General features: G+C 28.5%; 1 protein-coding gene across 1 annotated transcript; it reads left to right on the top strand.

Annotated features, from left to right (window-relative positions):
* The first annotated feature begins 11,100 nt into the window (after positions 1-11,100).
* On the top strand, positions 11,101-12,977 carry LOC108478418 (ethylene-responsive transcription factor CRF4). The gene has a single exon (XM_017780874.2). It carries the CDS (start codon positions 11,639-11,641, stop codon positions 12,725-12,727), a length of 1,089 nt encoding a protein of 362 aa, XP_017636363.1. The 5' UTR covers positions 11,101-11,638; the 3' UTR covers positions 12,728-12,977.
* The last annotated feature ends 935 nt before the right edge of the window (positions 12,978-13,912 follow it).

Here is a 13,912-nt window from a genome sequence, read left to right as displayed (position 1 = left end):
AAAATATAATTTTATTATGAATTAATTTATATTTTTAAAAAAATTGAACTGAATTTTTTTTTTTTTTTTTTTGAAAACCAAGGCATTGATCTCTTTCTGCATGTTGCCTTCAACAAATCATTTTACATATTGGGTAGCTAAAGCCACTCGACTTATAATCTGCCCGATTGATTAAATGTTGTTTACCTTTAAACTTATCCCACTCTTGTTATCAACTTTTTTTATGGAATGAATATCTTTATACATTTAAATAAAAAAATATTATAGAATCAATAATATAAATTAATCACGCAATCAACTATATTGATTGAAGTCCTTGTCGAAATTTCTTAACATTGGACCGATATTTTCTATCTACTATTATTTAAATCAACACATGTCTAACCCATCAACTTGACACAAAATCTCAGTCTAAATTCACTCTTAATTACAAAAACATTAAATATAAAAAATTTGGATATTCCAAATATATATATATATATAAATGTAGTTGCTAGTTGCCTAGCTGTGGCAGATGGGTCGTGACCACGAGTGGAGGCCAGCATGGTCCCTGAGAATCAGCTTCAATTATTTTTTTAAAAAAATTAACTCAAAAAAAGAAAAGAAAATCTTAGTTTGAATGAAGTCCGCATTGTCTTCACTGAAGACAAAGACACAAAAGACTGAGAATCACAAACTGGCGACTTCCCCAAAAACACTCACATTTCAACTACACTATCATTAATTTATATTAACTATAATTATCCAACAAATATATATTAATTTATAAATAATAATAAAAATACATCAATCATAAGTCAAAATCTTCAATAATATAAAACTTTAAACATTTAATTAAATGAATAAAATATTATATTTTGGTGTGTATTCATTATTTTAGGATTTTTAACTGATGTTTTATCAATATTCTACTTATAACTAAATTCAAAATTTATTGGCTAGTTTTAAATTAGATGGTGAATGAATTTCGTTGACTTGATGGTTAGAGTGTTTATCGTTTTAAGTGTGCTTTGAGTTTAAATTACGCTAATTTTATTCTTGGTAGGACTTTACCCTACATTAGTTCACCAAAAAAAATCAAATAATGAATTCTTGATACACTACTATATAATAAAATCATATATTTCAAAATTTGATTTTTTCATTAAAATTATTTTTAATAAATCATGAGTTTTATCAATGTCATTTAGGGTATTGGTACAACAAATTATGATTTACATATTGATCATCACTTCATCCCTTTGTTAATACCCTTTTTTTTACCCTACCTTGTTCTACTATATGGTATTCAAATATTTTCTTTTTCTTTTTCAAGTTGTAAAACCCATTTATTCCCCACCTCATAACATTAATTAATAGGAAATGTTAAGGTAAAAATTATGAGATCTTTGTATTACGAGTCAAATTGTATTTTACTATTTTTATTTATAAATTTGACAAATTAGTCTTTATATGTTATATTAAAGAGTAAAAGCGGTTATTTTTTATTAAAAATTTCATCCATTTATACTATTAAAAACAGGCGTGGCCGATGAAATAACCAGACAGTGACACATGGCGTACACGTATACCTAATGTTGATATACAGGGATCAACTTTTAATAGTAAAAATGAATGGATCTTTTAATAGAAAAATAAGTTTAATCTTTGATGTAATGTGCAAGGATTAAGTTACTTATCTTTTAAGTAAAAAGATAAATTATAATTTAAAATTAAATACAAAAATCACTATAGTACCTTTACCAAAATGTTAATACATTAGGTATTGTTCGGTAAGGTAATTAAAAAAAAATGCATGAAAAGATTAAATCTTCTGCAATTAATTCTTTTCTGGCAATCAATTGGGCATTAAAAGTTTTTATTTAGACTAGCTACCTGTTTGCAAGCATGTTCTTGCCATTAAAAGAAGAAGAAGAAGATATTTTGGTTTTGTATTTTTTTTTGAATTGCTAGTATTTATTTAAAATTGTAAACGAAAAAAAAAGTAGTAATTCTTACAAAAGGATGTAATAATATATTTTTTCATTTATAATATGTGTAAGAGAATTAGGAAAGAATTAATAAATGTGAATTTATTAATTATGATTTGTTGTTCTAATTGATCAACACAAGTTCTCAAGCTTGTGGAACTAGCCATTGTTCAAAGCACTGAATATATGGATTAAAAAAAATGAATACGGACAATCTGTTTAATTTCTGTCTCTGCAGCAGGATAATAAAAACAATTAATTAATTAAAGAATGCAGCTAATTAAAATGGAAAATTAATGACCTTTATCTCTATTGATCTCTTAAGATGATTTACGTTAATCCGCGTACTCCATACATTATATTTGAATGAAAAAATCGGATCAAAATTTGAAGATAATATTATTGAAAAGAACAGTAACGAATCTCAAATATAGGCATGTTGAGTAATATTTTCTCGTATATTATTGATAGGAGTGTTCGGGTATTTATACATGTTGTTACAAATGCTATTACAACTCAGGATAGAGCCCTCACTATTTTGTCTTGATTTTGTTGCTTCTAGTACTAGCATCCTCTGTAAACTCTAGGTTTGTTAGGCATGTGTCTACAGAGCACACGGCCCTTTCTGCAAGCTCCCTGGGTGTATGCGAGCTGGGACAGTAGCCTTCCCTGGATCTGTAGCCTTGCGTTACGAGCTGAGTCTGCGAACTAGCCTTGCTGCTCTCTCGTGGCTCGCTTATCACTTAATCATTTGGTAGGACCTATCCGGATCATGGGTTAGAGACCTGGATCCCTAGTAGGGCTCAAATCTGTGATTCTTGATGTATAACAAGACCATAAAACAAATATGAAACATATCAAAAAACAAAGCATACTCCATCAACAAATCATAAGTTATCTAAAACCCTAAAATGCAACATTAAACAACTAGACATACCTAATGTTAGTTTTTTTTCCCTTTTTTTAAAATTAATATTAATTTCTAATGGTTTAAGCATCAAAACAAGTATCAAGGATTTTAGAATCAAACTAGTGGTCAAATTGATTAGATCACCAGTTTGTCAAATTTGATTGAATAAATTATTGAAAAAATAATTCAATTAATAAATTTAACTAATTTATGAATTAATCGATCTAATCTCTTATTTCAAATTAATATCCAATCAATTTTTAAACCCACCATACTAAACTTACCAATGAGCTATGATTGAAAACATACAGAAATGGAGTTGGTGGTGCAAACAATAAGGAGGGGTCAATGAGTAGGTTAAGTTGGTAACGCTGGATCCTATGGCATGACCTTGCAGTGACTTTTCCCCCACCTTAAGTCTCTAAACAAAAATGCCCCCCGAACATATTATGTCACGAAACACTACACAAGAAACACAAACAAACAACATTTTGGTCTGATATTGCAGAAATTGCTGCTCATGTCTCGATTATGGTGTCTGTGTATTAGCCATTTTTTTGGGGGTTGGTTCAACTGAACTGATCAATTGAAATGTGTGGGGAGGAACGAGGGGCAAAACCCAAGGAATCAGCTCCATTTTTGCTTCTTTTTTTTTTTGAATGATGTCTTTGCTAATCCATAAATATACGTGTGAGATTTTGTGTGATCTCGATTGCTCTAAAAACATGGGATCTTTAAACAAGTTTTTTTCTCTCTCGGGTGAGGAAAAATTATATTTAACAGATTATTTTTTCATAAAAATACAATAGAAGCTCATGTCTTAAAAATTAGATTATATTTTATTCTCTTTATTTTAAAAATATCAAATTAGTCTATTTATATTAAATTAAAATTTTCACTGTTAAAATTAACGTTCTGACAAAATAACCAAACAATTGCATGTGACGTCTAGAAATCAATTTTAATAATAAAATTAGATAAAAATTTTAAAAGAATGTCTAGTTTATTTTTAATCTAATATACAGTGACTAATTTATCAATTTTTAAGTAAAAGAGACAAAATTTAATCTAACTCTTAATACAAAAATCTCAATAATAATTCTACTTATATTTTTCATTTTCTTTATTTTTTAAGTCATATCTTGTAATTAAAAAAATGGTTGAAGATATATTAAAAATTGAATTTCAATGTTGTGTGGGAGCGTCCTCCCTGTTGCAGTGGTGGGGGTCCTATGGGTTTGGTCGCGGTGAGTATGGCACAAATCGTTATTGGAATCATGGATTTCAGTGATAGAAAACTTGTTTACACCTATATATATAAAATTTTGATTTTAAATAAAATGTATTTATTTAAAAATAAATATATATTTTCATATCATATTAACATAATTATTTTTGTATATAACATATTAACATAAAATAATATCAATTTCTTTATATTATTGATAATTTAAAAAATTAATATGTTAAATTAAAATTTATATGTATAATTTTAACGTGAATAATAGAATATTCATTTATAGGAGCGGCTTTTAAATGGAAAACTAACATATTTATTCTTGGATTAGATCAAAATTTTTGGTATTGTAAATACTTAAAATAACGAAATAAAGACATTAATTTTATATTAGACCAAATGAAAAGAATAAATCAAACTTAAATAACAAAAAATATTGGTTAAGATTCATTTCATTTTATTAGTTTCAATAAATAGACCATTTAAATATATACAAAATACCTACTATATATTTATTAAAGAGCAAGTGCAGGACATATCAAACTCCATCCCATTCTAAACCTACGTTGAAATGGTCTATTCTTAAAATAAAAGCAACATTTAAATCGACATTTTTAAGTTATTGTAGAATACTCTTGAATCATGAAAAAAAAAATTATTTTAACAAATTCTACTCTTTCATTCATTTTATTACTTATATTTTCATTTCATCCATCACATTAGCAATAAGTATGAATATATATGATGTTACAAAAGTTTCATGTGACAAGCAATGGTAACATTAATTGTGTACTTTGAAACAAACATAATCACCCACCTTCCTATATCATGACCTCCATTAATTTTCTCAGTTTTTTTTTTTCCCCTTTCTTCCATACGCGTGAAAATATCCATAGATTTTTACTACATTGACTGACAACCCCCCAAAAAAATAAAAATAAAATAAAATCATAGCTAATCTCTTACAATATTACAAATTATATATATCTAACCACAAACAGATAATATATAATCCAAAAAAAAATTACACACGTATATATATTTATTTAAGCAAAGCGGCAAATTCCCATAATTAATCTAAAATAATAATTTACATATGATTTTCTTTGAATTTCATGAATTAAAATGGTTAGAATATTTATATTAGAAAAAGAAAGAGAGAAGAAAAGCCATGCGAGAAAAGTTTTGGATAAAACATACAACAAAAAACAAAACACAGTCGGCTTTTTTGTTGCATGTAATATATAACGGTCGGTGTGGGATTGTTTTTTAAATTTTACAATAATAGTATTTTGCTTCAATTTGAAGGCTTAGACGGTCCATCACTTTATCATATTTATTTGAAGGTCAAATTTTAGAGCAGGTTTCAATAGTAAAACATCTTAGTCTTCTTTATATTTAATATTAAGACAAGAATAATATCGAAACTTATGGTTTTTTTTTTTTTTTGCATTTGGTATTTAATTTTAGTTAGGTACTTCCTCAATATTTGGAGGTTTTTTTTTTTGGATTTTAATTAAATGTTAAATTGATGGTGACAAATTGCTGGAATTATGGGAACAATCGATCCATTTTGATGTAATGTAACAGTAACAAGCATTCAATCAAATTCAAGAACATGTTCCTTCAACCGCAATTTTATGTTTTTTTTTTTATTATTATTTCAGATTTTTTTTTTTTAAATGCGATGAATAATTATTCTGAATTTTTCTGTCTTTAAATTTAGCTGTTTTATTTTTTCTAGCTCACGCAGATTGCAAGTTTTTTAATTTATTGTTGTCTAAAATTATGAATTTAGATTATTCTGGTTTTTATTTTGTTTTGTACTTTATAGTAGTTTAATTCTATATCTATTATTATTGTACAATATTGTATTTGTAAGCTCTAAAAAAATCGATATTTTGCAAATGAAGCCTTGATCTTGGGACTTTAAGTGTCTAAATTTAAGTTTTGACTTTCAATTTAGTGCATGCAAGGATCGAATTTGATTAAGTAGGATTTGTTAGAAAGCTTTTGTCACGGATAAATTGCTAAATAAGTCCCTCTAAATTTTTTGATTTCTTTATAAGCTTAGATGTTAATGATAAAACTTTAGAAGCTCATATTCAAACCTAGGGTTGATTTTATCACAATCAACATTACTTTGTCTGTGCATTGCATAGGACAAGGGTCCAAGCAGATTGAATTGGAATGTGATAATGCACTTCTGTTCGAGTTGCTTTTAGCTGGATGGCATCCTGATAGTAGATTGGTAGAGTTACACTTAGTACATTAGCTTCTAAGCATGAATTGGAAAGTAAGGATTCATCACATTCCGAGATCTTTGAATGAAATGGCTAATAATACGGCAAAAGGTACTGTAAGTGGGCTCGTACTTCTACAGTGATGTGAGGAGCCACCATCCACTGTGATTAATTTATTGTTGACTAATTGCAACGCTTCCATGCAATTATACGTTTTTCAGAATTAAATCATCTTGAATCCAGTAGATATAAATGATAGTAAACAAATTTAGAAAGAAAATATTAACATGGTCAACAAATTGACTACTTTTTCTTTAATGGCAAAATGTAAGACAAATTAATTAATTTTTAACATAGACTAAGATCTCAAACTTTACAATTGTTCATGGACTGGAAACAAATTTTGACTTTTGATCCCTTGCAACATTCTACTTTGTTGACTTTTTTTAGGAGCAACTAGGAAAATAGTTTTACCAAACCAAATTTATTTTAGGTTTCAATCATCTGTAAATTCTGCTTTTTAAGTGCATAATTTTATCCAAATTTATTTTAATTTTAATCCTTTATTTTTTAAACGATTTAATCCATTGTATTTTATATTAATCTGATACTATTTCTAATTGGTTAGATATATTATTTGTTATTTGAACCGTGGTTAAAACTTCTTTTACTAAAACACTAATTAAATTAAAATTAGATCATAAGGAGAATAATTTTCAATTTTAACAAAAAAAAATTAACCCATTTAAAATTTTCACGTTTAGTTTAAATGGGTTGATTTTTATCTTAGTTTAATTGGTTAATTCGATCAATTATTTATTTTTAAATTCAGAATCGATTCAATAGAAAACCGATTAATTTTAAATTATTTGAAATATATTTATATTTATATACATAATAAATATCAAGTCATATAAACCTAGCCCAATAACTCAATGTCAATTAACCAGAAAAAAATTCGAAACAACCGAATCAAAATCAATTTAGTTTGGTCAGTTGAGTCGATTTTCTCATGTTAAAAATAGTTTAAAAATAAAACGACTGATTAAATTGAGTACGTTTCCCTATTAAATTAATAGTCAAGCCCATCATATCATTAATTTATTAATGTAATGATTTAATTAAATAAATCATTAAAAATTCATTCAATATCCTATACCAATTCGCGACTAAACTAGTGTAAAACTTTTTTTGAACCAATATTCCAACTTATTCGCGACTTAACCTAACCAATCCATTCGTGGTCAAATATCCATGCTAAAAGTTAAGTTGATGTAGAGAGGGCCATTCGGTGAGAACTAGATGTAACTTGGAAGCTGTATTTTTATTTAGTCACAAAAATAAGACTAAAATTGTGAAACCAACATTTATTAGTTTATGTTCGCTTTTTTAATTATTATAACGAACATTTTTCCACAAAAAATATTGTCAACCGTCTTATTTAGACACGAAAAAAAACATTATAAGAATAATATTTAATCGATTTAAATATATATATTTGAATATTTTGAATTATTTTTCGAAATATTTTTTATGTTAAAGAAATAGAATGCTGCAAATAAAAACAAAAAAAAATGGAAAAGTAGACTTACTTTGCTGCTCCTAATATTCCAAAGAGAATATATACGATTCTTTGTGTTTCAATTTCATTTTCACGTTATAATTATATCCAGTAATAACAGAAGAAAACAAAAAAAAGAAAATGAAAATGTTTAAAAGGGAAAAGGTAAAAAAAAATGAAAAAAAAAGGGTGTCCAATTTTATGCTAATTTTGTTTAAATTATGTTTAAATGCAATTTTATATTTTTTTCTCTATGTAGTCTTATTTCAAGAATTGTGTTAAATCAAATCCTCATGTCGGTTTAATTTTACGTGAAGGAAAGAACTGCATTGGCATTGAATATAAAAAGAAAATTAATTAAAATGATTTAACCCTTACATTTTGAGTTGTTAAATATTCAGGTTCGAGTCCTATCGTTTATAAATTTAATGTACAAATTAATGTTTTTAAAATTGAATTTATGGTTGAACTGATTAGTTTATTAGTTCATTAGTCTAATAAAGACATGTTTAGTAGTGCTTCAAAAAAGCACTTGTGGCTCTAAAAGCATTTTTGGAAGAAAAGCTATGCTAAATAAGCTGTTTTTTCCTAAAAATTTTAATTTTTCTCTCCCAAAAGCACTTTTAGTGCTTAATTACTTTTTCATCACTACAATAACATTGTAATTTCCCTTTTTTGTACTTAATTACAAATGTGTTAAAATTATTAATTAAAAATAAAAATATTAATTACAAATATTTAATGGTTATATTTAAATATTTAAAATATAGTTTATATATTCTAATTAAATTTTATAAATAATTAATATTTATTGTTTAAAATATTTAAAATTTATATTTCATATATTAAAATATTAACTAGTTATAATATTTTTTATATTTTTATAAAAATATAATAATATTAACTAATTTAAATATTATTTAAATGCATATTTATTACTTGATAATAACATGTTTAAAATGGACATTTTATTTTTAAAAGTACTTTTTGACAAAGAATGTTAAACACTCAAGTTTTAAACCAAATTTTTCAAAAGCACTTCTCAAAAGTACTTTTTCACAACGCCTTATAAAAATATTTTTCAAAAGCGTTACCAAACTAGCCCTAAGTCGAATCGTTTTATCTTATTAAATTAAATAAATCATTAAAAATCTGATTTAATTGATTTTTTTGTTTAATTCAAAAGTTTGTATTAGTTTTGGTATGATTCAAATAATATTGGTGTGAATCTTTTCTTGTCACGTGTATTTTAGTATGATAAATTAATTTTAATTTGTATTAGTTTGATTCTAATTTTTAAATTGTTTGAAAATGTATTTATTATTATATTTTTACTTGTAAACTTACAAAAAAAATTATAGCAAATGAAAAGAATAGAGACTTATGGAAATTTTAGTAAAAGAGAAAAAAGTATCTTCTATAGAAAATAACTTTTTTTTGTGGTTGTCCGATATTTTTATTTTGAGAATTCAAACTCAAAAAATTACCGTTCTACCATTTGTAAGTAATTTTAGCGCGTGAGACACACCTGCCGTAGAAACGTGTGAGAATCCCATGTCTTTATAGTAGAAACAAAGAGAACAGGAAAAAGAACCCAGAGACGTACAACACCGATTTTTATAAAATGGCGGCGAATTCTAGGTTGCCCGCCACGTTCATTCTAGCTGTTAAATAGTAATTTTTTTACTATAATTTTAAAAAATTAAAAAATTTAAATACCCTCAAGTTGAAACATTTTGTACATAGTTAAAAAATTAACTCTAAGCCAGCCAGAACTGAAGTGTTGTTACATGAGTGAAAATGACTAGGCTACCCTCACTTCATTGACTTGCTAAACTAAGATTAATTAGTAATTAAGGTGACAGATCAGGGTTAGAAAGCGCAATTAACAGCGTGTTGGGAGGCTTTTAAATGGTCAGAATAGGAGGAATAGGTGTATTTTGGCCCTAATCAAAACAATTTGACCGACTAAAAATGATTTAACTAGGCCGGGTATCTTGGGCCTCACGTGACCGGCATCACGCTGTTCGAGAGTCTAAAGTCTCTCGCTGAGTCAGCAGCATTCCCTGTTATCCCATTGGCTGGAACTCCACATTTGGGACCCACAACTCCACGTGTCCGTATCGAACTGCATTTTCGTTACACCTACCGTCTTAATTTGCATGTGATAATAAAAATAAAAGAGATACATGCTTAAAATAAAAGAAAAATTATTAAAAAAAAAACCAAAAAGAGGGAGTTACAAATTTTACATTAAGGGGTCGGTAACAAAGTTATAAAATTTATTTGGGGGCATTGTTAAAAAATTGTATTAAAAATTTTCCAATTAAGTGAAAGAGTATAAATCATATATTTTTTAGAACAAAAGTATTCTCCATGTTCGTTTTAAATTTATAAAAATTAATTTATTTGAGGTTTATGATTTTTTAATAATACATATTTTAATATTTGAGTATGTATTCTCTCCCATTAGGAGTATAATCTTTATTTTTATTCAGGGTTTGTGGTTGTTTCAATAATGTTATCTCCTCGTATCATTTCATTAGGAGTACAACGTGTATTTCTATTGTACTCGACACTTTTCAGGATTTTTTATTTTCGAAAACTTAAGTAACACATTCATTTTAGTATTAAACTTTGATAAATAAAAAATGATAATTATCAAATTTATACATAAATTTTGATCCAACATGTAATTTGATATATGAACTTTGATTTGGTGTAATTATACATATGAAACTTGAACTGTGATTCACACGTATACATGAAACTCCCATTTCAATTCAATTGTATACATTTAAAGAAATGAAAACATATATTTACTTTCATATTGAATTAATATAAGTGTTTGTTTATACAATATATTAACGTAAAATGGTGGTAATTCGATAATATTGTTATTTATTTATAAAATGAAATAAAATTTATTTTTCATATATAAAATTACACAAAATTAAAATTTATATATGACATTGTACATTAAATCAAAGCTTGAGTATAATTTTAAAATTTATTTCATAGAAAAAATTAACTTTTAAATTTTCATAGAGCAAAAGGATGAAATCGAATATTAAACAAATAAAAACAAAAAACATTGTATAGTATATATTGAAGATTTTTTTTCCAATTCCGGCTATTGGGATCCTATAAAACAGCAAAATCAGTGTACGGGACTCCACCGCGACCAAAAAAAAACAGAACTCGTAACATTTTTTCACTAACGTTACTACAAACTCGTTTCTTTTTCCCTTGCCTACTCTTGTTGAAATATTTTCCCTCTCCGTACAGTTCGTTCAAAATAAAAAAAAACTCAGCCTTTTTGTGGTTTTTTTTGCTTTTTCCAATTTTCTCAAGTGTGAAAGACCCAGATTTTCCTCCCTTAATTTTCCCAGTGACCAGTATAGAAACTTCGTGGTACTTAGTTGTCCTCCAAAAGAAATTACTGAACTTGTGTTTTTCAGACAAGGCAATAGCAGTTATTTACTTGCCTTTTGTGTTGTTTCAATTTCTCCATTTAAAGTGTCGTCCTTTTCCATCCTGTGCCAAGTTCAAGATTTCAATAGTGTTTTTCTTTTTAAGACCTTTAATACCCTTTTCGAGTTGATTCAAGCTTCATTTTTACGTTTTTTTGTTTTTGGCTTTTTTTTTTTTTGTTCAACTTTATTCTGGGTCGATGCTTATTGGTAGAATCTGAGTCCACAGAAAGAGAAAAAAAGAATGGAGCATAGTATCCTATGTCCGATCAAATATACAGAGCACAAAAACGTTACTCGGAAATTTCGAAAACCGGCGGTGAAATCGAAGAAGGTGTGTTCCGATTACGACCGTACATACGGTAGGGAAGTTGGTGATGTACGGAGGATAGTTCGTGTTTCCGTTACTGATCCTGACGCAACAGATTCTTCTAGTGATGAGGATGCTGATTTCTTTGGTCGACAGAGAGTGAAGCGTTATGTCAATGAGATTAATATCGAAGTCGTCGCCGCGGCGGCTACTACTACGAGCGGTGCTGTTAACGGTAACCGGAAAAGGACGGCTGCTGAAGCTGCGACGGGGTGTCGGAGACCGGTTAAGCTCCCTTCGACTAACGGGAGTGGGAGGAAGTTTAGGGGTGTACGGCAGAGACCGTGGGGGAAATGGGCGGCGGAGATTCGTGATCCTGCTCGACGTGTACGGCTGTGGTTGGGGACTTATGATACTGCGGAAGAAGCGGCTATGGTTTATGATAATGCAGCGATCAAACTCCGAGGACCCGATGCTTTGACCAACTTCGTTACCCCTCCTGCCAAAGAAAACAACGAGAAACCCGAAAACCTTAACGTCAGTTCGGTTTCCGGGTACGAGTCCGGCGATGAGTCTGCTCACAATCTTTCTTCCCCAACTTCAGTTCTCAACTTCCGAACTCAATCAAGTGAAGAAACGGCTGTGGAACCCAAAAAACAGCCCCACGAATCCCAAGAAGAAGTGAGTAAACTGCCGCCGCTTAAGGAGGAGGAGCATCTGGTTCCAACCGAATGTCAAGGCGAAACCGAAACGAACTTGCCCGACATTTCAAGGTACGATTTGCCGCTCGATTTTCCTTCGGTCGACGAGTTTTTCAACACCTCGGTGTCGGTATTATCGGTTTTCGATGATACCGATATGGTTTTACCAGATAGTAGTGTTTTCAGTGATGGTTTTGGTGATTTATTAGTTCATAGTCCTCCAGATTTTGGCTGCTCCTCATCGTCCACTATTTGTCAAGTCGACGACTATTTCGAAGATATCGACGATTTGTTCTTTTCAGATCCTTTAGTTGCATTATGAAAAGAGGCTAATGTCGTCTCCGTTTGCTTGCTGATTTTCCGGCAGATTTTGGATCGGCGACGACCATAGTTTTTTTGTTTTAACGTTAAGTACTTAGTATTTGTTTAATTAATATCTCCGTTGAAATAAACGGAGACTTGAGTGGAGTTTTGCTGAGATTTTTTTCTTTTTAATTTTAAATAATTAGATAGACTGTTGTGAAAGAGTGTACTTATAATTTTCAGGAGAAAATAAAAAAAAATGTTTAAAAGATTTTGTATTTTTTTTAACTTAATGGAATTGATTATGACGTGGCAAATCTTGCAGTGCGTCACGTGTGCAAAATTGAAAGTGCCACGCTGGCATTCTTTTTGCCTCCCCCATACGCTCTGCCGCAATTTACGGTTATTGCCGGTCCAATGTGACTCCGATCGGGCCGCTCATTTCTGAAAACCACCACCCTCGACTTTTCATATGTTTTTTTAATGAAATATATGTTCTTTAAACTTTCCCTTTGTATATTTTAATTAATTTTAAACATAAATTAATTCGATGTTTTATATATTTTTTAATAAATTATAAGAAGATGACAAAACGTTAACAACAACACAATTAATGTGACTTAAACTCAAGTCATATTTAAAATAGTGAACACTCTAATTATCGACTCATGACATGAGAATTTTCTTTTTACGATTTTTTATATGGTTATGTTGCAGCAAAATAGAGCCTATAAAGCAAAAGAAATAAAATAAAAGTTGTTATTTTAATTTTGGGGGCAAATTTCATTTACTATATAGTATTAATTAGATATGGTCTAAAGTTGCAAAAACTTTATTGTTAAATTAATTGCCTGATTTTTGAGTTGTTGAGATTGTATCTTTTGCCACAACAACAATAACACATCATGCCAAATTTAGCACCTATATTTATTAACTTTCCTATTATTTTTTTTTATTTTCAACTTTTTCCAATAATGTAATCATCTCCATTTCTTGTTCAGCCATACTTGATAGATATATATATTGATAAAATAGTTATTTGTAAAATTAGACTCTTTCATTTTGATTTATCAAAAATTTATTAGTATTTAATAGATATATGTTTGTATAGGTATTGTTGTCGACATAGGAGGACATGGATTTGAATGTGTTGAAGCGCATTATCTTTTTATTTATTGGTTAGGAGAGGGGTTATTAGTAGTTT

The sequence above is a fragment of the Gossypium arboreum genome, chromosome 12 (assembly GCF_025698485.1).
Source record: "Gossypium arboreum isolate Shixiya-1 chromosome 12, ASM2569848v2, whole genome shotgun sequence".
Taxonomy (NCBI): domain Eukaryota; kingdom Viridiplantae; phylum Streptophyta; class Magnoliopsida; order Malvales; family Malvaceae; genus Gossypium; species Gossypium arboreum.
The sequence above is the reverse complement of the archived record's forward strand: the minus strand, read 5'-3'. Positions and strand labels throughout refer to the sequence as shown.